The sequence below is a fragment of the Chelmon rostratus genome, chromosome 23 (assembly GCF_017976325.1).
Source record: "Chelmon rostratus isolate fCheRos1 chromosome 23, fCheRos1.pri, whole genome shotgun sequence".
Taxonomy (NCBI): domain Eukaryota; kingdom Metazoa; phylum Chordata; class Actinopteri; order Chaetodontiformes; family Chaetodontidae; genus Chelmon; species Chelmon rostratus.
Window position 1 is genome coordinate 3,846,840 of NC_055680.1, and position 22,005 is coordinate 3,868,844.

The 22,005-nt window shown below is 43.4% G+C and overlaps 1 protein-coding gene across 1 annotated transcript in view; it reads right to left on the minus strand.

Annotated features, from left to right (window-relative positions):
* The window catches only part of nrxn2b (neurexin 2b), a 550,653-nt gene that overhangs the window by 281,414 nt on the left and 247,234 nt on the right, over positions 1-22,005 (minus strand). The window contains exons 13-15 of the mRNA XM_041964490.1: positions 9,554-9,673; positions 7,849-8,230; positions 6,292-6,482 (exon numbers count right to left, since the gene is read on the minus strand). Of these exons, the coding sequence (XP_041820424.1) occupies positions 6,292-6,482; positions 7,849-8,230; positions 9,554-9,673 (693 nt within the window). The remainder of the gene's footprint in view (positions 1-6,291; positions 6,483-7,848; positions 8,231-9,553; positions 9,674-22,005) is intronic.

Sequence of the window (22,005 nt, forward strand, 5' to 3'; positions counted from 1 at the left end):
CTACGCTGAAGATGTTTACTGCATATAGACTCGACAGGTACCAGACAGGCTGCAGGCATGAATACATGAACACAAGCCTACAGTATCTGCACAATGTTGTTACTGCGCATGTTGTTGCATAAAATGTGCCTCAAATAAACTGTTTCCACTTCGTGCTATATATTTCTTCCTGGGTAAAGTTCTGTTGGACACTTTTCTGTAGGTACATTTCACCAAATTCTGTATATAATAATGCAACCTTTTGACTCGATTTTTGAATTTTTGCGTTTGAAAGTCAAGTAAATATCGACCTCACTCATCAGTTTTGTCTCAGGTCCGTCTTACAAGTGTGTGGTGTCACAAAGCAGTTGGTGTTAACACAGAAAGCTGTAAAATCTATTGGCCAAAGGGAACATTATGGCAATTAGCTGTGATAATAATTATGTTCATCTGATAAGGCTGCATCCACACTTCCTTCCACATACTATCAAGTATAATTGATAGGCTGTAGGTTAATATACATATGAGAATTCCCACAGTGTTTTTTTTTTTTTTTTTCTATGAACTTCAGCCTTTATTATTTCTTTCTATTCCCTGATCGGAACTTTTTTCACAATAGTTCTGCGACTGTTCACTGTTTACACTTGATTTAGAAGCAGTGTGCAACAACCATATTATTGTACTGAACATGTATTACCTTTCTTTGTTGCGACTGACTGATTGAGGGTTTGCACTGTGAGAATTTCCGATGGTGCTCTGTTGATCAGTTTTCAAATTGTCACACTTACTTTGTTTGTCATGATAGTTACTCAGAAAATAATCCAAACGGCTTTAACGTTCAAAAATTCTGACAAGGTTAGACCTATCAAAATATTTTAGGGGACATGGCCGAAGAGAAAGGATATCAAACAACTTGCACCTCATCGGTAATAATGCCAACAATGAAAATGATGATAATAAATCTGCTGTCAGACATTATTTTTGTACGACAATAAACATTGACAATGATCATGTTTCGGCCTTTTGCGATTGTGCGGCTGGAAAACTTGTAATTGAAATCCGGGAAGCATTCGGCTTCCTGGATGGTTAGAATTAGCGTTGTACCTGGTCTGCTATGAGGCGTGAAGAGGTTTTGGTATTGTGACGGGATTAACGACCAGCTTAGCTTGGTTTGTCAGACACTGATATTAACCAGAAAGAAGAAAGAAATGCTTTGGGGTGATAAAACGGCTAATCTCAATTTTACCCCTGGCAAGAGCAGAGCTCCTTAAAATGCGTGTACCTGTTTGTCTTTCTCTCCTCCTCTCTCTCCTTTGCCAAACCTCTCCTCCATATTGTGTTTCAATTTGTTCTGCTTTTGTTGAAAAATGGAACATATTCAATGTCATCTCTTTACAATTCTGCACAAGTATGCCTCATTAGCAAGAATCTTCAAAAGGAAGGGACAGGCACTGTATATTATTGAACGCCAAATTATTCCTCCTCCCTTCATTTCCTCAACCTGAGAAACTCTTCTTTAGATTCATTCTACCGTTGTTGTTCTTCCTCATTTCCCATCGCTGCATAATTCTGAAGTGTAATAATGACATTAATATCTTTGACATTGTCATGTTCTTGGCATAGCAAAGCGGAGTATTCCCCTCAGGGCAATGGATGTTTGTGTTTACTTCCTCATTCTCATGACCCTGCACCGTTAGCTTCGGCTTCGGCTTTCCAAAGAAAATGCAGGATGCAAACAGAGCAGTGCTGCAACAACAATCACGAAAGCACCCAGTTTTACTGTTCGGTCTGCCTGTCTAACTTTGATCACGCATTGCTCCAGTTTTAAGAATCTGCATGCTACAGAGAGATCAATCACTAATTTCCAACGTAAATAATTCATCTCAAAATTTAGACAATGCATAACTGAGATTTTAATTTGTAATGCCATTATGAGTTCAGTACTGTAGGCTTTTGGTGCTGCCATACTAATAACGAGTGACTGAGTATGATTCTTGCAGTTTGGTGTGAAGTGCGATGCTACGGCAGTGACTCAACTGAATGTTACACAACACGTATTCTCATTGGCTTTAGTTGAAGGACATTCATTAATTATCATAAGCGCCCTTGGTTTAAGGTGTTATGTGTAGCACAAATGAATTAATGATCAATATATCATTGTTAAATTAATTATGATAGCTTAGCATAATTAGTATAAACAAATGGAGACAACCAGCCTCTGTCCTCCCCAAGCGGTTTTGGTATTCAAGTGTTCCTCAAAATGAAGACGTATCATATAAACCATAATGCTTCCTGTCACAAAGAGGATGCTGCTAATTGTTCCTGTATCTTCCCTAGAGGAGGCCGCCTGTCTTCTGGGTGATGTTCTTGTTTATTTTTGGTAATTATGCTGAAGCCTCAAAACAAACATGGTAATTACTAATGTTAAAAATGCCACAAGTAACACCTGGCGAGCTAAAAGCATGTTTCGGTGTTGAACAAATACTTGGATTGGACTGTAGTTGAGAGTTGAAACAGTGCCTGGTGTCAATGTGAATCGGCTTGAAGCTCCACTTTTACTGCCCTGTAAGTAACAGTGAAATTTGTTCTGACCGAAGTGAGAAGTTGACCCGTACAAGCAGTCCTAGTTTGATAATGATGTACTACGCAAGTGAAAAATATGTACCTGGACTAAGGAACACTCCTTCCCTCCCTCCACTCTTTTTTTAGCATAAAACTGAACAATGGTTTCAGGCTGCTGGGGCAAAGGCTGAAGTCAGATCTGCTCTTCACAATGTGTGTGATACCTAACAAGCACAACTTACTTCTTCCAAAAAATCTGCACTTGCTGTTTGGTGCGAAATAATGATGTCGTATTCATGATTTATGGCATTTTTCACCTGCAATGGTGTTACGAAAGGATCTTTCTGTATTATCATATTTTACTTTCATATCGTAAAGCTGCTCTGGCATATTTGATGGGGGTCCTTTTAAACTGTGTTGCACTGTAGAATAAACAAGGCCATTTGCAGGCAAGAATATGGTAATAACTTGCTTTCACTGTGTTCTGCAGGTTGTCAACAGGAATGACAGAGCCGTTCTCCCTGTATGGTGTATGTTGAACGTGTCTTCCTCTGAGACTTACATTCTCTTTACAAAACTAGATCCACTCGGTGCTATCCTCGGGGGCTGTGTGTGTTGTTCCCTCACCACACTTTAGCTGACAAAGAGGGATGCCTTGAAGATTTTTTGCCTGTCCAAAGACAAAGGCACGGAAGACAGAGAGCACAAAACCTATTTTCCCCATTTTCTCTGGGCAATTACACAGATAAAGCTTGGAAAATTGGGTTTTTTTTCTTTGAAATGCAGGGAGAAATGGTGTTAAAACGCAGCAAAGAGATTGTGAGAAATGGCTTATTGTTGCTATTTCTTCTGTGTTTGAGTTGCAAAGCTTTGTGTGTGTGAGTGCTGAACAGTCAGAAAAGCGTACACAGCATACTCGCTGTGTCTGTGCATACAAAAATATAAGAACAATTCTACAGTATATGTTTATGTATTTTTCACCTGCACAGGTGCTTTGCTCTGTTTATGGCAGTTGTGTTTGAACTGTACATGATATTTTGGCAGGGGAATGGTCACAGCAGAATCACAGAGCAAGGTCTGAATGCCCAATTAGACCAGGGAATTGAGGATAGAGACATTTTCTCCCCACTAAAGTCCTCTGAAGCGAGATTTACAACTATTATTCTTCCCACTGGCACCGCTGCCTCAGCCGCTGCCGGCAAGAGTTGTTCAGATAAAAACAAGGACCCCTGAAAATGACAAAATTTAAAAACAGCACAGCACAGATTAATGACACAGATGGAGGGTTACTCCCCAGCCATGTATTCTGTGTTGATTGGGCACTGAAAAGCCAAGACGACTGCCTTTTGTTTCATTTGCGTTACAAATCACTCAACGGGTTGTCTGCGATCTCGAATTTGCGGCGTACACTTGGTTGGTGGAGTTTCATAAGAAGGAGGTACAACTGTCTATTAATCACTGAAGCTGAATGAGGGATGCTGACACCAGTTGCTTGGAGAACACTGCTTGGCCCAGTAATGGGAAGACAGATTATGTTTAGATTTTGTTCACAATAATAAAAGCCGAGGGTGTGAGTTCGGCTTGGATATGAAAAACTTCTGCTTGATTAGAAAGGACATGACACCATTATTGCATACGATGGGAAAAATTGAGGATGGGCATGATGTGAGATAATGGTCCTGGCTAAGACTCAAACACCTGCAGGGTAGCAGCAAACTCCCTTCAAAAAAACCTCACTGTCTCTTAATAACGACTCTGCTGTCCAATCTCCGGGCTGACTGACAGCAGTCGTTACCACAGCCTAGACAGAAGCAATCAATCAAAAACAAAGCCCTCCTAATTACAGACATCAATTACTTCACTTTACTGTAGGAGATCGCCAGAGTAGATAAGCAGCGAAGAGTGCATGGATGCACAGGAGACTGGTTTTATCTATCAATCACTCGCAATGTGTAATGAATACATATTACGCTGCAGCTTGCTGTACTCAAAATCCTCGAAAGCAGGTATCTATTATATCTGCTAATTACTGATTCCTCTATTGACACCACAGCCTTGTGAAATGAGCAAATAAAGCATATGTGACAACGTAATTAGCCATGTCCATGATGCATTTTATTTGCATTTTACCATGAAATTTAGTGAGACCAGGCTGCTAATTACATGTCTCACTGATAAAACCACTGTATCTATTTTTTTTCACTCTGCATTTCCTAAGGGCACTGGCATAGTACCATTCCCCTACAACTCTTTTCCCTCTTATGATTATTCTTTTTAATTGCTTTATGTATATCCGAAACGACAAAACTGAAAAAGGCACAGGCCCATCAATACATCATATCTTCCCAAAAAAAGCTTGGGGCGCCTTTTGATCTTTTGACTTGTCGCAGCCTTCGGTGGCCCCGGGGGCGCACCCTGACTTCTGCTGTGTCTTACACAACAACCCGCAGTACCCTCAAGAGCACTCCAAACTCTGGGGCATGACACAGGGAAAATCAGAGTCAGCTAATCTTGAAACGAGTACAGACAGGCACTTGAAAGAGTTCAGCAGTGGTGATGCTATCCTTTGTCCACTGTCAAATTCCTAGTTTCTTTCTTCCAAGTAAGCATCTCTTTCTTTTATTTCCATGCTGTCACTCTTTCGCTCAGCAGGCGGCCACTCTCAGGCATCCAAATAACACAGCAGAAAACCTGACTTCTGAGGTCTAAAGCCTACAATTACCTGAGCTTCCAGTCCCAGTCTCCCAGCAGACCAGAGATCCCGATTCACACTTAAGTGCCTTGTAACCATGGCTATTATTTCAAGATGATACACGAGGGCAGGGTATTTTAAAGTCAAAGAAGTAAAGGTGTCTCCATCAAAAGACAGTCATCGTATTGTGGGTGAAAGTCAAGCGTACCCAATGTGACTGGTTTTTTTTTGTTTTTTCCAGTCAGACAAAGCAGCTTGGTGGAAACAAGTGAGTGAAAATAAAAAAGAACAAAGCACAGCAGGGTGAAGTGATACAGGGTTATTGTTTTTGGTCTGATTCTTTGTTCACCTTGGTCGGCGACGCTGGATTTAGGTCATATTGGGATACCAATTGGTGAAGGATATTGCTCTGTTATTGCTCTGTTATTGCTCTGTTCCTATAAAGCCAACATCTGCTGAAAGAGGGGGTATCATCTTTCAAGGTGAAGAGGACAGGCCGGCCCAGATGCTGCCAGGCTTTTGTTAAGTTTTATTTCATCCCCTGTCCACTCTTGTTTGGAAAGCACGTTTGCACTTGGCAGCATTATTTAGTTTTCTCTGCTTATCCTGGGCCATTGTGCTGAAATGTCCAAAATTTCAGGAAAAAAAAGCGCATGCAAATTCCTGTAAGCCTTAGATTTTCTGAGTCATTTTGTTTGTCAGGTATAATAAATAATAACAAAATATACCACGAAAGAATTGAGCTCACTCAATTCTAAATTTGGCAATTGTGTTTTTGTCAATTGTTTTCAAGGTGTCTTTTACAAACACTCCAAGACAGAAGGAGGACTTCCTCAGTGGGTGAAAAGCCAATGGATGTACAGAGGACCTACTCTAAAAGCCACTGTGATCCTGAGAGTGGGCCTAATTTAGATGGATTTGAGCTGGCATGCGTTCATGGCCACCTTCCAACAACACTGAAGGGACAGACGCAGGATGACACTGGAATAATTATTTCCTGTCAGTGGTAATGCCTTCTGGAAGAATCTATCACCGAGAGTTGGACGGCCTGCTGTTACCTTTGAGGTCCAGGTTGCGGGCTCCATTGGAGTGCTGAGTAACGGTGCGTGAGTCGATCTTGAGCGTATGTACGTTGTTGGCGTCCCGGGACACCACCACGTTGTGCCACTGGTTGTCATTGAGCGGCTTGTCGGAGTTGCCCTTCATCAGCGACGGCCCGTTGCCGAGATCAAAGACGTAGTGGACGTACCTGTGAAAGAAAGAGGAAGAAGTGTGTGAGCGTGGGTTTGCGTGTGTCAAGAGCAATTTCGGGGCTGATTAGGGTCCACTTCAGAATTCAAACTGTTTTTTCTCATCATAACATATTTTCTTTCACTGACAGACACTAATGGCAGGTCACAGTCAACAACACTCAACCTCCAATTGTCATGATGAAGTAATTGGATTGGATGACATTCTGCTCTCCTACTTTTTCTACGACGCTCCACCCAGCTCTCTGTGTGAGACGATATTTTTCAGAAGAATAATATCACCAGTCCATGTGGCTGTACAAGGGGCCTGGGATTTCGTTTTTGTTTGCTCGCTGGTTTGACATGTAAATGCAGAAACCTGCTTTTGTCTAAAAGGCTCTGTTTGCCCAAAGGCAGACAAGGTGGCACAGTTCCCTCCTTCACTAAAATATGGCTGTCTTTTGTGTTTTAGGTTAAGGCTATTGTGGCCGCTTCATTCGAGGTACGCAGGTGTTTTTGGTTTTTCTACCTCGATTCCAATTCCTTTATGTAGCCTCTTGTCTTTGTGTGACAGAGGCAGCTCAGGCTTTTGTGTTCTAACAGTGCCGAATATAGAGCACAAGAGGAAGAGAGATACACAAGCAAAAGCCTCTTTTTGATACTCTAATTATGAATACAGCTTTTCGGGTGATACAATTCAAAATTCAAACCAGTTTATTTGTGGTTTGTGCGAGCTTCTTCAAGGTTTTATAGAAAATTCGCCAAATACCCTACTTTGCCACTCAGAGACACTCATTGTGCTCACGATTATGCATCAACAGTTATCAGTTAATGGGTTGCAAAAAAGAAAAAAAAAAACACCCGAGAGACAAGCTTTCAAGAAAAAACAGACAGGGATATTTCCACACTTTCTGTTCCTCATCCCACAACAACCAGCAGTATGTGCAGCTTCCAGCTGAGCTTTCAAAATGACAGATCATGATTACTGACCAACATTCACTAAAGTCACTTTCATCCAGCCAAACCTGATTCATAGCAGTATTAAATGACTCACTGATGGGCGTTAACTTTGAGAGAAATGCTGTTTTAGATGAGATGAGATTGTTTTGTTGCTAAGAACATGCAGTTTAAATAGTTCAGGGCTTGATTTGTGATGAGGAATGACTCCTCATTGTATTTCACGACGGCTTTCATGATTATCGTCAATGGCAGATTGGGGAGGAAGCAAAAGTCCGACTGAGAAACTTCAAATGGATTTATTGCTGTCATTAAAGCCAAACACAAAGGCAGCTGGGGAGAAGTAAGAGCATCTCTTTTGTGACAGCTGAGAGTTTAGCATCTTTAACTTCTCTCAACAGCGATTAGCTGAAACCACACGGGACTTACCCCTTCACCAGTTCCACAACAATAAAGTCGCTCCCGTCTCCAGAGTTGAAGAGCATCAGGCCGTCGGGCGTGGTGGTTTTGAACTGAAAGAAGAGGTGCATGGAGGCGTAAGCCTGCAACGTGGCTAAAGCTAAGTAGCTGCCTTTCGTTCGAAACGTTACAGGATCCGCGATGATGTGGCGCATGCCGAAGCGGGCGTTCAGCTCGCAGTAGGAGATGTCCCCATTCTTGCACTGGTCTAGATAGGGCAGCCCATTGAAGGTCAGGCCTTGGAGGTGGCCAATGAAGTTTGAGGGCACCACGGATATGAAGCGGCGTTCAGTCATGATGCCCGTCTCGATGTTGTGGAACTCGAGACGTGTGTGGGCACCGGTCATCTGGCCTGCAAAGGTGGAGAATACAGACGAAAAACAACATTAACTCAGACTGGTGATACATTAATTGTGATACTCTGGGATAGGCAGTATAAAGCATCCTCAGATGCTACAGAGTATGTCACATTGTAACACTGAAAGGATTTTACGTTAAACTTCGAAAAGTTTATCCCCTCTGTGAAAATCGTATGTCAAACTCAATATAACCATGGGAAAGCTATGATAATATGACATTTTAAATAGGAAATTATTTAGTGATTCTATAGTTCTGACGCATCTTTATCATGCTTTTTAAATCTTAAAATTCATTCTAGTTGCTTGACAGAACAGCGTGTGTAGATGGTTCTACTCTATAGCTTCACAGCGAGTGCTTCTATTTTCCTGACCTGCTGTGAAGGAAATTAAACAAGCATAATATTGCATAAAATCTCTGGTTTCTGCGCTACATGCCACAATTTATATTGTGTTTACTGGGAGATGTGGAGTAATGAGCTTGGTGAGCTACCGATTAAAATGCCTTCCATGCTGAGTCTTGGCCAGCCCCGCAAGGACTCGCTGGGCGCTTCCCGCTTTTTTTTTTTTTCCTTTCTTATTTTTCCCCCATGAACCAGTTTGTGAACCAGTCATAAATTCACAGGGTCATTCCTTGCTTTTGGCCCCAGCCTGCCAGCTCTCCTTCCTTCATCTTCCTCACACCTTTTCTCACCTCCTCTGCCCTCTCATCCTTTCGCCTGAGGCCACAATACAGTGAGTGCACGTGACTCCGCCTCATCTCTTGACCTTTTATCTCTCTTGCTGTTTTCTTAGTGCTTGCCAGAACCTGCGCCTCTGTATTTTGTACATAGGTGCTCATTCACAGTTGGTACATGCTCATAAAACCTCTTCCTCTTTCAGCTCTCTTTCTCAGTTTAATTTACATATATTTGATCCTTTCAGCTATTTATATAGTATGTCAGTACGGATTTGCTGGGGTTGCTTGTTCATCATTTCAAGCCTTTTAAATGAGCCGTACTCTGAGTCAGTGTGGGTGACATGGTGGCCAAAATTGGGTATTCAAGTTTACTCATCAATACGTAATGGAACAAATTATTTAAATTCCTTGTTTTTGTTACCATTTGTCCTAAATATAAGAAAAACTGTATGCCACCTGCACATCTGATTCGTTATCATCAATTAGTCATCTTCCACTGTAAAATTAGTTGCTTTAATCAGAAATAGCAGACAACCGGATGTTCTGTGGGTAGGTGTTACTGTGAGGTAATACATGTGCGTTTGTCTCATTCACTACCGCTCATCCCAAATTAACCCCCTGTGTGCTGAACACAGCTTACCTTCCACTGTGACATTATCCACAGACAGCTGCAGACTCTTGCCTCGTCGCACCACCTTCACAGTGTGCCACTCATTGTCGTTCAGCTTCTGCCCCGCGAACAGCGTCTCAGGTCCTTTGCCTGTAGTAGGGGGGAATTCAAATCACAAACAGCACAGCGGGAGTGCTGTGTGCACCTACTCATGCACCCACACACACACACACGCAATTCATACGCAGTAGGTGACAGCGCTAGTGGAGAAAACCTGCATGTTTGCGGAACACATTCACACTATGGATTCTCCCAGTATACTGGAAACGAAAGAAATCAAATATCCGGCCTGACAGACTGTAAAATCGAATGTCTTCTCGAAAGCTCGCAGCGGTGCAGCAGGATGTCATCAAAGGCAGTAGGACAAACACGTCGTAACCAGCTGAGGGAGTAGATTAGAACAGGCAGCCAACGACGACTGGAGATGCTGCGTTACCGACATTATATGAAGTCGTGTTCTGCTTTCACAGAGCATTTCATGTCTCTGTTTAGCACATGGGGACTCTCTTAATGGGCGAGCCCAGGAGGTTTAACTGCTGATCCCCCAAACTGCTCTCCTCCCTCATTCCACTTCTCTCCTTCCCTTCTCCTCTGCTCACGTCTCTTGCTGTTGTTTCGCCTCTATCGCTGAAAGAGACAGTTTGATGCAACGGCAGAAATGCTTACAAAGAATCATATTTATATATGCGAACAGCCTATTTATATCCTGCCAGTGACGAGAGCCTTCAACATTTGAACAAATTGTTGCTGTGAGGGAGCAACAGAGGGAGAAACGGTGTGAATTTGATAAAGAGAGGAGCCATGAATCCCACTTTCAACACACCATGACGACTTGACGTGATTCATGGCTAAAGTCAAAGTAATGGCTGCTGCTGGTTAATATCAGTCAAAGTTAGTTTAAGGATTCAGAAAAGACATACGTAAGCGGGGAAGTATGGGATGTGTCAACAAAATGGAAATCATCCCTCACATGGGTTCAGAAGCTGAACAGAAGCTCCGTCAGTAGTGGGCGTGCACAGTGTCAAGGCACCAAGGTGAAGGTAATTAGTGATAAGAGGGAAGGAGGAGGACTCTGTAAACAACAATATAATGAGGGCTGACTTCCACCTCGTTAGAAGCAGGGCAGACTGAAATAGCAGAACGCCGGAGGAGACCAGTCACTTCCATTAAGCCACCTTCTGTACTCTTCGCGCTTTTAGGCAGCGGTGGAGTGGAGCAAGGGCCGTTGTGGCTGGTAAATAAAGAAAATCGTGACATGAAAAGACACTGGCTTTCTTACACCATTAGCACTGATGATTTGTTTATTACAGATCTAATATTAGAAATACCACTCCACTCCCAGGGACAGTGGCTCTTTTCTGACTGGCTGGCCGGCTGGAGCCTGGTGCTCGGGTGTATGATATAATACAGCCTGGCGAAATATGATTGTCTCCTTCCCAGTTGTGTGTGAAATTATTTAGTCTAGAAGAAAAAGGTCCCATCAACTGATGGCTCCGCCTGGCTAGAACACAGACATGGCCCACTTGAGAATTGTTTCCCCATTTACTCCTGTTACTTTTTTATTACATAGTGTTTTTCATGGGCTTTTTGTCTTCAGCCACATGAAATTGGATGGAGAGACTTTTGATCACACCAAGTGTGTAGTACATATGAAGGGAAATTCGGGTATACTGCTGCAAGGAGAGCAAAGAGTGGATGAAAAGTTGCCAGCAGAGAAGTTAAAGCTGATACAAAGACAGAGAGGAGGACAGGGGGAAATTTTAAAATGGATGAAGATGAAAAAAAAAAACAAGTGGCAATAGAGCCCCAGAAAAGAACTAAAATCTGAGAAACAGAGCAGCAGTGGAGTCGGCTGGCTGACGTAAGATCGTAAAAGTTAGAAGAGTGCAGTGCAGCACAAGTGAATGGGAGTGGTTACCCTTTAGAATAGGGTCTATGTAATATTTATTTGGCTTGGCTGCTGCAGGCCGTAGGAGAGCAAGGGTCACTGCTGCACACATAGAAAAAGCCATTTGGCCACAATACCACTAAGAATGGTGTGGCCAAAGATATATATGCTATTCTGGCCAGTCTAGCCAAGCAACAAAAAGCTGTGGTGGTAAGACTGCAGCAAGGGACCTGTTAGGTTGTAGGGGCAAAGTGCAACACATAGCAACAAGTTTGGGATGGAAGTCTGCTGTCATATACTTGACTCTGGGGTTGGGGAGAGGGGGTCAAAGGTTGAAAAATAGCTTGCTTAGATTGTAAGTATGACTCTAAAATTAAAACTTTAACTTAGAAAACTTGGCATAGCTCTGCACTGGCCTCTTGCCCAGATCATAATGCCTTCAGTGATACTCGAGAACAATGACTGCCTCAAAACCACATATTGATGAAGCACATGGCGTTTGGCTCGGTGCAGCGTACTGCTGACAATGAGTGAGGCCTCACTTCACTGCCCAGGTAAGGCTGCAAACAAGAAAGCTGAGTGCTAGCCGTCTGGGGTTAAATGAGCCGCTAAGCTTTTAATGCAGCCACTGGCAGAGAGGGGCACTCATTGCTAGAAAAACAAAAGGGGGGCGCAGGGCTCATTAATAAAAGAGCTGCCGATTATTAAAATGCAATTAATTCTCATCCTGCCACTTGTGCCCGCTCACTTTGTCTTGGAGATCAGCAGGGCAAAGGTCTGTGATCACACAAACAAAGGCTCTCTCAACATCTCCCCATCTCTTTTGCTCCCACCCCCTCTCAGTCTTTCCCCCTGCACATTCTCCAAGGGAGCTGAAGAGGCGTCGGGGGGAATTCTTTAAAGTGTAAAAATAGCCAGGCTTGTGGATTATTTTCATCGACTGTGTCAGCACACCATAAATGAGAGGTGTGATGTTTGCAGGCTGTTGCATAATTACCAGCAGTCATCCATCATCGGTCGCTGCGTTCCCTCTGTAAACAACCTTGATTAATACAATTGGATCAATGGAACACAAGCCGTCAGCTAATGGCTGCAGGTTGTTGCCATCAGCCTCTATTCAGGCTGTGTGGTTGCTGCTGCAGCAGTGAGCACTTGAACACAGTTGTGTGATTATTATGCCTGAACCATAATCAGAACAACTTCAGAATGTGAAGTTGATCAGCAGTCTGCAGTGGGCAATGATGACAGCCTTTCTATCGCGGCATCAGGAAATGACGGGTGAGAAATGTTTGTTTTCTCTGTGCAGAAGTGGCACAGAGACCAGGATCTCCGAGACCACTGATGAAAATGTGCGCTGAAGTTTGAGGTGCTTAAAACAGAGGGAGGGTCTGACAAACCGAATATGCTGCTGAGTAAAATTAATTCCTGTTCATGTTCACAATAAACACCTCAACCCAACATGATCTGAAACTAATGAAACATCACTATGAGGCATGTTTCATTCTGTTTCTGTTGCATTCTGCATGAAACCAGAGCATTGTGTGGTCCAGCTAACATCCCCATTGTCGCTTGGAATCATCCCCGACTGATGCTGGCCGCATAGCAAACCCAGCGTGCTTTCCCCGACATGGTTGTTAAGCTAACGAGTGCGCCAAAGTCTGACGCTGGCCAGAGGGCTTGAAGCTGGCCAAAGAGGAACAATCACTGCTAGCCACTGTAATGGCCATAACAACAGCGCTGCAGCGTGATAGGGCCACGGGCCGTCCCTGGTAAGTCCACTGCTGGTGCAACAGCAGATGTCAAAAGAACCAGCCATGAATCATGCAGACATACATGGGGGCAAGCCACTGAAGCCAGCTGTTTGTCAGGGTCGCCCAAGCGTATGTAGTTACAGTGTTGAGCTTGTAGGGGTCAGGGGCAACTGCGGGATGTGTCAGCAAGTAAAAGGGTCAAAGTTTGCTCGGAGGGACTCAATGTGATAATGTTTTAGAGCTAACATTGCAGTTCATATCCCAAACCACTCAGTCACACTGAGCCGAGCAGTTGAGAACAACCCTGTGTCTATTAAAATGACAGGGAATTAGGGTTTAGATCAAAGGTAACGACGCATGTATGTGCCTTAAACCTCGCTGAGCCACTGGGAAGAATCCAGTTGTAACGCTGAACAGAAAGAAGCTCGTATTATAAAACAATGCTGTGCCCTGAATATGCCACGTTGCCTTTTTTTCATCTCAGCACTGACTCAACTAAACAGGGGAACCTGAGCTACGATGTAAGTCGAGTTCCATAACGGCAGATCCCCTTTTACAACAGCATCGTATTCTCTTTTTACGAGGTTTGACAGAAGCTGCCATCTTCAAGTATGAGATACAGTAGTGACTGCCAGTTCAAGCTATGTGATTCAAATTCCCTGTAAGAGAACATAATTATGAGCAGCTCGCGCTATGGGCTTTTGAGGTCACGAGTTTCCGCGAAGCCACACACATTCACGCATCCACGCACGCACGCTCGCAAGCACCCATGAGAGAAAAGAAAATATAACTGTGGACTGCAGTCCAATTAAAATGGGCTCAAGACAGATCCGCACTCCCTCAGTGTTTCATTCTCGGCTCAGCAGCCCCACTCTGAGGAAAGAGGGAGGACGCTGAGGCTGGGTGCCGATGAGAGAGGGTGCAAGAGAACAAGGGACTGAGGAGGGGCAGAGGAAACAGAAAGGGCGAGGGGTGAGGGCGAGTAGCAGATGATTGAAATAGATTTTCCATGCAGAGCAACGGAGGACTATAAAAGCTCAACTAGAGAGCAAATGCTGACCAGTGGGAACTGCAATGCCTGGATTCTTGTGGTTTAAAATAGGAAAAGAGGGGAGTAGAAAAAGACCTCGCCATAAAATTCCTGCTTGGCAAGACAGACAGATGCTATAATGAAAGTGGGAATTCGCGTATGTGTAGTATGAGTGTAGGACTTAATTTTGCTCATGATTAGCATTTCACTACCAGGTGATGGACCTCGGGCAACCCCCTGTTGTGCACCCATCTGGGAAAGCACATTGTACATGAACACACTCACTCAGAAGTATGCACATGGTGCAGGTGTATACGGCTCTCAGTATATTAGAGAGGATACACCCTTTGTTCTTTAGAAGTAAAATGACGGGAAGTATCCCGCAGGACTGCTATTCTACATGCCCAATGGCTGCCTATGAGTTAATAATAATGTTTAGAATGCAATTTAAAACTGCCATGGGAATCAGGACTGGGCCAGCGCCACTGGTAGGTGTTGCAATTTCACACAGTCATTGCACTTGTTCAACAATAAAATAAGGCCCACTGATCAGTGTTTTTCTTGCTTGCTTTGAAAGCTATATATATATATATATATATATATAGCCAATAAAAAAATTAACAATAAATCCGTATTTTTGTAGTTGATTTAAACACAAGATAATTGTGCTTTTATCACCTTCTCTTTGTGGTGCGCCATTGTATGTATACAGCTAATTATCCAATGTAAATGTAGATTAAAAAAACAGTGTTAAGTGTTAAAAAATGGATTGCTATGTAACAATGTGACTGCAGCTACAGTGTAGGGGGAGTGGGGAGGTGGGAGGAGTTGTACTGTAGGCTATGAACAGACACTACATGGCTTTCTTGCTTCCTACATTTGTGGGAGGTGTGTGTGTGTGTGTGTGTGTGTGTGTAAGAGAGAGAGAGAAAGTGTGAGAGCTTGCTCTTCCGTTCAACCTTGCAGAGGAGAGTGGTACATGCTGTGCACAATAGATGCATCTCCCACACACAAACATGTTGTCCTGCTTTCCTGCCGTGCAAACAGACCAGTGCTCTTAATTGGGCCATTGGGGGTCTGAGTGTGTGTGTGTGTGTGTGTGTGTGTGTGTACTTTGAGTGAGGACATTTTTGGAGAGAGTTGTGGTTAGTCCTCACTTTCAGACAGGCATTTAAAGGGCTGTTTGAGGGGTTGAGACTTGGGTTAGGTTAGAATTACATTTAGGTAAGGCTAGGGTTAGACATTTGTTATTATGGTTAAGGTTAGGGTAATGGGTCGGGGAATCCTTTATGTCAAATGGGGGGTCCTCACAAGTATAGAAGTACAAGCCTGTCCGTGTGTGTGTGTGTGAATGTCAGATAAAGAGAAACAAAAGAAGAGAGGGACCCATTTTCAAAAAGGTGCTGTTTAAATTTTAATTTAGGTCTTAGGCTATAGCATCTGTGGTGGTGAGGGGCTAGAGAGAGGGAGTGTAATGGGAGGGCAGTGTGTGTGTGTGTGTGTGTGTGTGTGTGTGTGTGTGTGTGTGTGTGTGTGTGTGTGTGTGTATGTGTGTGTGTCAGAGAAAGTGAGATGGCCGAAAGACAAAGAGAGAAATGCAGTGTCAGCAAGGCTGCTTTCCTAGCCAAGAGACTGGCACAGGAACACCACAGGATAGCTTGATGACAAGTGTGTGTGTGTGTGTGTGTGTGTGTGTGTGTGTGTGTGTGTGTGTGTGTGTGTGTGTGTGTGTGTGTGTGTGGGCAGGTGATCTGCAAGACAATGTCTATGTGAATGTGTATTTATTACCTGAATTGTATATCAAAATTATAAGGGGAACATATTGAGTTTGAGGACTTATTGTTTGGGTTTCCATATTTTTTATGTTGGTTTGAGTGTGTGAATGTATGCGGTGAGCAAGTGTGTGTTGCAGTTTATGTGCCAACCCCGTGCCCCATCTCTCCTCTGCCATCTGTGCTCCTGGCATGGCTCCTTAGTGTCGGTAATGAAGAGGAACGCCCTCCCCCCCTACACACACACACACACACACACACACACACACACACACACACACACACACACACACACACACACACACACACACACTCCTTCTCCCTTGCTGTCGTCTCCTTGTCTGTCTCTCTAACAATCCTTTGCTCCTTCAGCATGTTCTCTTTACCTTCAGCCGACTCTGCTGCACTGCAAGCTACGGCATACACACACACACACACACACACACACACAACCACAAACAGCTGATCTTTCCCAGGTATCTCTGCTTTGGAAACACCTGAACTGCATCTCCTCAGAATCCGCTTGACTTGCTATTGATTTTTTTTAAACAGAGCCTCACAGCGTGTTGCCTCTTAAGTTTAAACGGCTGAATGCTCTCCTCCCACCCAAATGAACAAATCCTATAAATACTGCACATCTCATTGCACTGAAAGGGACCCCAGAAGTGTTCTGAAATACACACCGATAACCCACCGCAATCCAAGAATACACATATTTTCACACATACTTACACACACAGGGCCAGTGGTTCAGCGTGGGGGTCACAATCTGTGTGACCTGAATGCATTCATTGGTGGCTTTACCTTAACTGCTGCATATCTCACCTCAGCTCTCACATTACACTTCTGTTGGACTGCCTCAAGCCAACCAAACGAGACAAACAACAAATTAAATGTTGCTGATTTCAAATGCATAGCAAATGTCATATTGCCGCCTGTCAAGAAAGCCCAATCACAATGTATTTGGAAAATTTGTTACCAAGTATGGCTAAAACATACTCACAACAACCCACACACACATTATCAAACACAACCTCAACGCTGCAGCACCCCACCTACAATACACCTCTATCCAATGATGTAATGAGATATAAATAGGTGAGTAAACAATGATCTCCATTTGGCAGTCACTGTGAGGAACGCATTCACAAATATTGTTCTGTAAAACTGTAAAAGTGCATGATTTAAAAAGGTTTATATTCTAATATGCAATCAACAGATTGCAATAGCACGTGAACTATTCTCTAGCTAGTGAGGTGGACTGCTTATCCACTTTTCATAAGTGTATTTACCCGCCTAGTCTCTAATGCAAACATACACAACCTCACACTCCATCACACCCTTGTTTACGCTCTGGACCATTTTGAGGGCAGTAGTTCAGGAGATTTTTGGACGTCATGCCTCGCCAAACCACAGGTCCAATGCCCTTTTCCTCATGCCTGCCTCCGATGAGTTCCCCCTTGTGCCAACTCGGCCTGGAGCAGATGGGTCGGTTCAGCATGGCATCACACCAGCCGACACAGTGGCATGTCAAACAGGCGGTCGCAGGCCTGGCCGTGCCAAGCACAGCCATACTGTAGTGCCATACGGGGATAATGTGCGTTGAGATCACATGGGAAAGGCACGCAGTGTGGGCTACACGGCCTGATTTGACCACATATCAGAATAAATAGATGCAAATGCCAGAGTATATATGTGCAAATCTGAGAGTATATGCATGCGCTTATGACTATTTGCCAGACTGTGGTCAGGGCCTCAAACTATGCTGCAAGCACTGTTGCATACACTCAATGTACACATATGCACGAAAACACACTCACAATCTTGTGCATCTTGCAATAGTGGATGTTTAAAGGCATATATAATAATGATAATTTGGAGCATGAAAATGTGCATAGCTGATACGTTAGGGGACGACAACCCCCCCCCCCCCCCCCCCCCCCCCTCAAACAGCGGGTTTGAGGAATGCTAATATTTAGAGAGTTTTGAGTTTTTCCGGGGACTAATAAGATCACTTCTCCCTCCTCACCATGGACTGCTCCTGCTACATGCTAATGCTAAGCTAAGGAAACCACAAAGGATGGTGTGTGTGAGTAAAACTGGCACAGTGGACACTTCTCTGCTCTCTTCATGAATTTTCACCGTGCTTCATGTTGGAGTGCTGCTTGTGACAGCCACATTGTAAAGTTGTTTACAGGTTACTCTGGATAATACAGCCTCAAAGTGGACCTCCAATCCTCTCTACGCAACTGATGAAGGGCAGTCATAGCTGCAGACACACACCGAACACTTGCACACTTCCCATCAGACACTCTCACAATCATAGACAATCCACTCTATCCATCAGACAGCAATAAAGGACACACACACACACACACACATACACACACTCCTGTACTGCACTCAACAGCCCTGGACTCACTCTCTTTTGCACACCGACACTGACACACACCCGCACACACACACACGCCCTCCCCTCTGTCCTCTGCAGACGGTGATGATGGCCTGTGTTTGGGAGGTTAATGGCTGTTTGCTCCTCACAACCTTCACACTTGATTACTCCAGTCGACTGGTGTCTGGACGGTGAGGCCACAACTCCGGGACACCGAAGCCCTTTCTGCCACCGCTCTCATACGCTAACCACGTTCATTAGAAATGTTAATGCGACACTGAGGACGCGGTGTGCCGAACGCTATGCGCCATATCCCTCATGACAATCAAACGGGACGAGGAGATGCCTGGCAGAGTGGGAGGAATCCTCAGTGTTCTTGTGTTATTACCACAGCGAGGGAAATGATTTATCACTGCCTTTGACGAACAAAGACAAAAACAATAGTACAGTTTGACAGGTAGAGGAGCAGACTATGTTTCCAAAAGTACTTAATAGTATGCAGATAACATGTTTATTCATTGAGTTTTAAGTGTGTACAGTGTGGGCTTTCCAGTGCATATTATCACTGTCTGATTTCCATTTGAAAGTGAGGTAATGTTATGCTCCATGGCTCATTTGGGGAATTACTATGAACTGCAGGAAGTGACACACTCATCTGTAGTGGTGCAGTTTATAGACCAGATGTTACAATTTCAAAAGCTGCATGAAATATCTGTATCTGATACGGTGGCTAACCTTGCAGCATAACAGCAGCACAATAAATTATTAGACCCTATTATTATTATTCCTATTAATAGTCCCTGTAATATTTTACTGACACATTATCAGAAAAATACCATAAGCTAACTGGTAGGTTGTTATTATATAATACAAGGAATCAACTTACGAGATGAGAGGAAATAAAGGTGTGAGTGACAAAGAAAGACCATTTGCAATATCATTTTGATGTTGTAAATTAAATAATTGTTAATGTCACTGTCTAAATACCTTTCGTTATATGGGACATGTATTTTCTCCATTTTATAGGAATATCATACAGAGCCTTAAGTGATAAACAAAATGAAAATAGCACTCTGGAATAATGTTTTTCTGAAACTGTACAATACTTGCTTATAGTGCTTCCCAACACCACCAGCGGGCAGTACGATTATTTATCAAGGGGATACCTCTTTTGTTTGTGTCTGCTGAAAGCCTCTTCTTTACATCCTGCATGGACGCAGGCCAGATTATAGAAACTCAGCTATTTAAGCTGTGGGCTACCGACGGTGAGTAAAATTTCATTTTTCACGCAGTCCTGCAATCTCCTGCCGGCTTCAATGACATCCAAATATAATAGCCTCTGACAAATTTCCCATTCAATTCTAACATACTACACAGATATACAAATATAAGTTGTTAAACAAGCCACTTAAGACAAAAATACTGTCAATGAGCCAGTTTGAAGGTGGAGGAAAGACATCAGATAATATCAGACCCTTATACAGCCTGTAAGCTCACTGAAATGCCACTTCTTTTGCCTGAAGCTTGAAGGCTCTCATTAATGGACTAGAACTTTACCAACACTGTATGTATCATGTACAGCTCTGATAACACTCCCTGACATCTTCTTCTATGGCTGGTATGTGGACAGCCATAAAGTTCATTATACTGCTGTCAGTGCAGCTCCAGGTCTTCAGTCTGTTGCCACTGGTGATGATGCAAATGGTGCTCTGTTCTGTTCGGCTGTTTGTACTAAAGTGCTAATATAAGTAATCTGAGTGCTGATATTTTGGGAGAATAAACACCAGCCCACCCATCCATCAATCAGTCACATTTAACTGCACAATCTACATCCGGATTGAAGTTTGTTGAGTGACATACAGTGGAGCAATCTCAGGCTAAATAGACACAGATTGAATACATTTCATTCAAAATGTGTAGGAGTGTTTAATCATTGTAATGGTCTCTATAATAGTCTCAAATTTGTGCAACGGCAGCGTTCCCACCAAGCTGGTTCCCACAACAAAAAGCCTACACAAGACTACCAGGGACATAATCCCTCAGCACAGCGATGAACATAATCCCTGGCAAAACAGTGAGGGAATTTCACACTGAAGACACTGCACCGTCAAATAAATAAATATCACTGTTTGAATTGGCTATCTCCACCTAAGTCGCATGACAAGACTTACTTTTCTTTAAAAGAAATATCTGCTTTTTACAAGTTCTTAAAATGATGCAAATGCACATACAGTACAATGACAATTTATGGAACGTCCTTTTATCAAGTGCAGTTTATATTTGGCAGTTTTCAGTGCATGACAATGCAATGCACAATGTAACTGAGTGTACTGTTGTTAAGTTGCTTAGGATGATATTAGACCCCTTTTCGAATGGAAAGAAGTCCTAATGCATTTGCTTAACGCGGGTGACAAAACTGCTCCACAATCCAGAAACCTGAGCTGTTCCTTATATACGTGGCTAAAATTGAATTTACACAGGTAAGACTATGCAAATAATGCCATATTCAGAGACCCAGAGGTGCCATTTTATGATTCATGACTAGTAACTGTGTTAACTGCCTTCATTGACTTTCAGATTCAGAAGCGTGTTGTTTAAAAATGAGCCGAGCAACGGCTGAATTGGAAAGTGTGTTGTGGCCGAGCCACATAGGCCAATATTATATACATTACACAGGATGTGTGTGTTTGAATTGAGCTTTTCATATCCTTGTGCAGTCACTCTGCAGGCAACATTGCAGGATCATTTACCAAATGGTTATTGTATACATGTACCATATGTGGGAATGGAAGTAGAAATGACTTTTCTACTGCTGAGGAATGTGGTTTATGAGAGGACTGAGGTTTCTTCATTGGAATGACCCATATGGACATAAAAGCGAAGGCTGACAACGAAGGCTGACAACAGCAAGAGTTACATAAGGCTGCAGAAGTTAAGATGGTTTCTATGGCAAGAGACAGGATTTACTTTGCTCTTCAGAGTTATCAGGATAAGACCTCCTTTGACGATAATGCCATTTGGCTCCTATCTTAAGATATCATATTTCCTATCTCGAAGGAGCGCAGGCCTATCGCTGCAGATCTAATGACAGGCTCGGTGTTTTGTGTGTGTGTGTGCCTGCATGCGTGGCATCTAAATGGCAGTCGTCTGCTAACAGCAAAGATGCCACGATGGAAATGAAAGATATGAACAGATAACGCAGACAAAAACACAAGGAGACATCTACATCAAGATCCTCCTCCACCTATGGCTCTTGTCTCTACTCATTTTGTTGTTGCTCCCATCTTTTCTGCCAGCATCGTTTCCCCCCATTCCAACCCATACTCCTCCATCTTTAATCTGTCACACTCCTCACCCTGCAAAGCAGCTCTCCTTGATCTACTGTATGTGTTGCATCTCTGAGAACAGAGGTGTTTCTTTGAGAGGGTGGAGGGGGTGGAGGGATGTATTTGTGTGGGTGTATGGGGGGGACTGGAGGCTGGTAAGTGGGGGGTCTGGCAGTCAGTTGAAGGCACTGCTGCATGCTGACACAACAGCAAAACAGCCCTCCTGCAGCCACATTTAAATCATCTCCCACATGGTGCTGCAT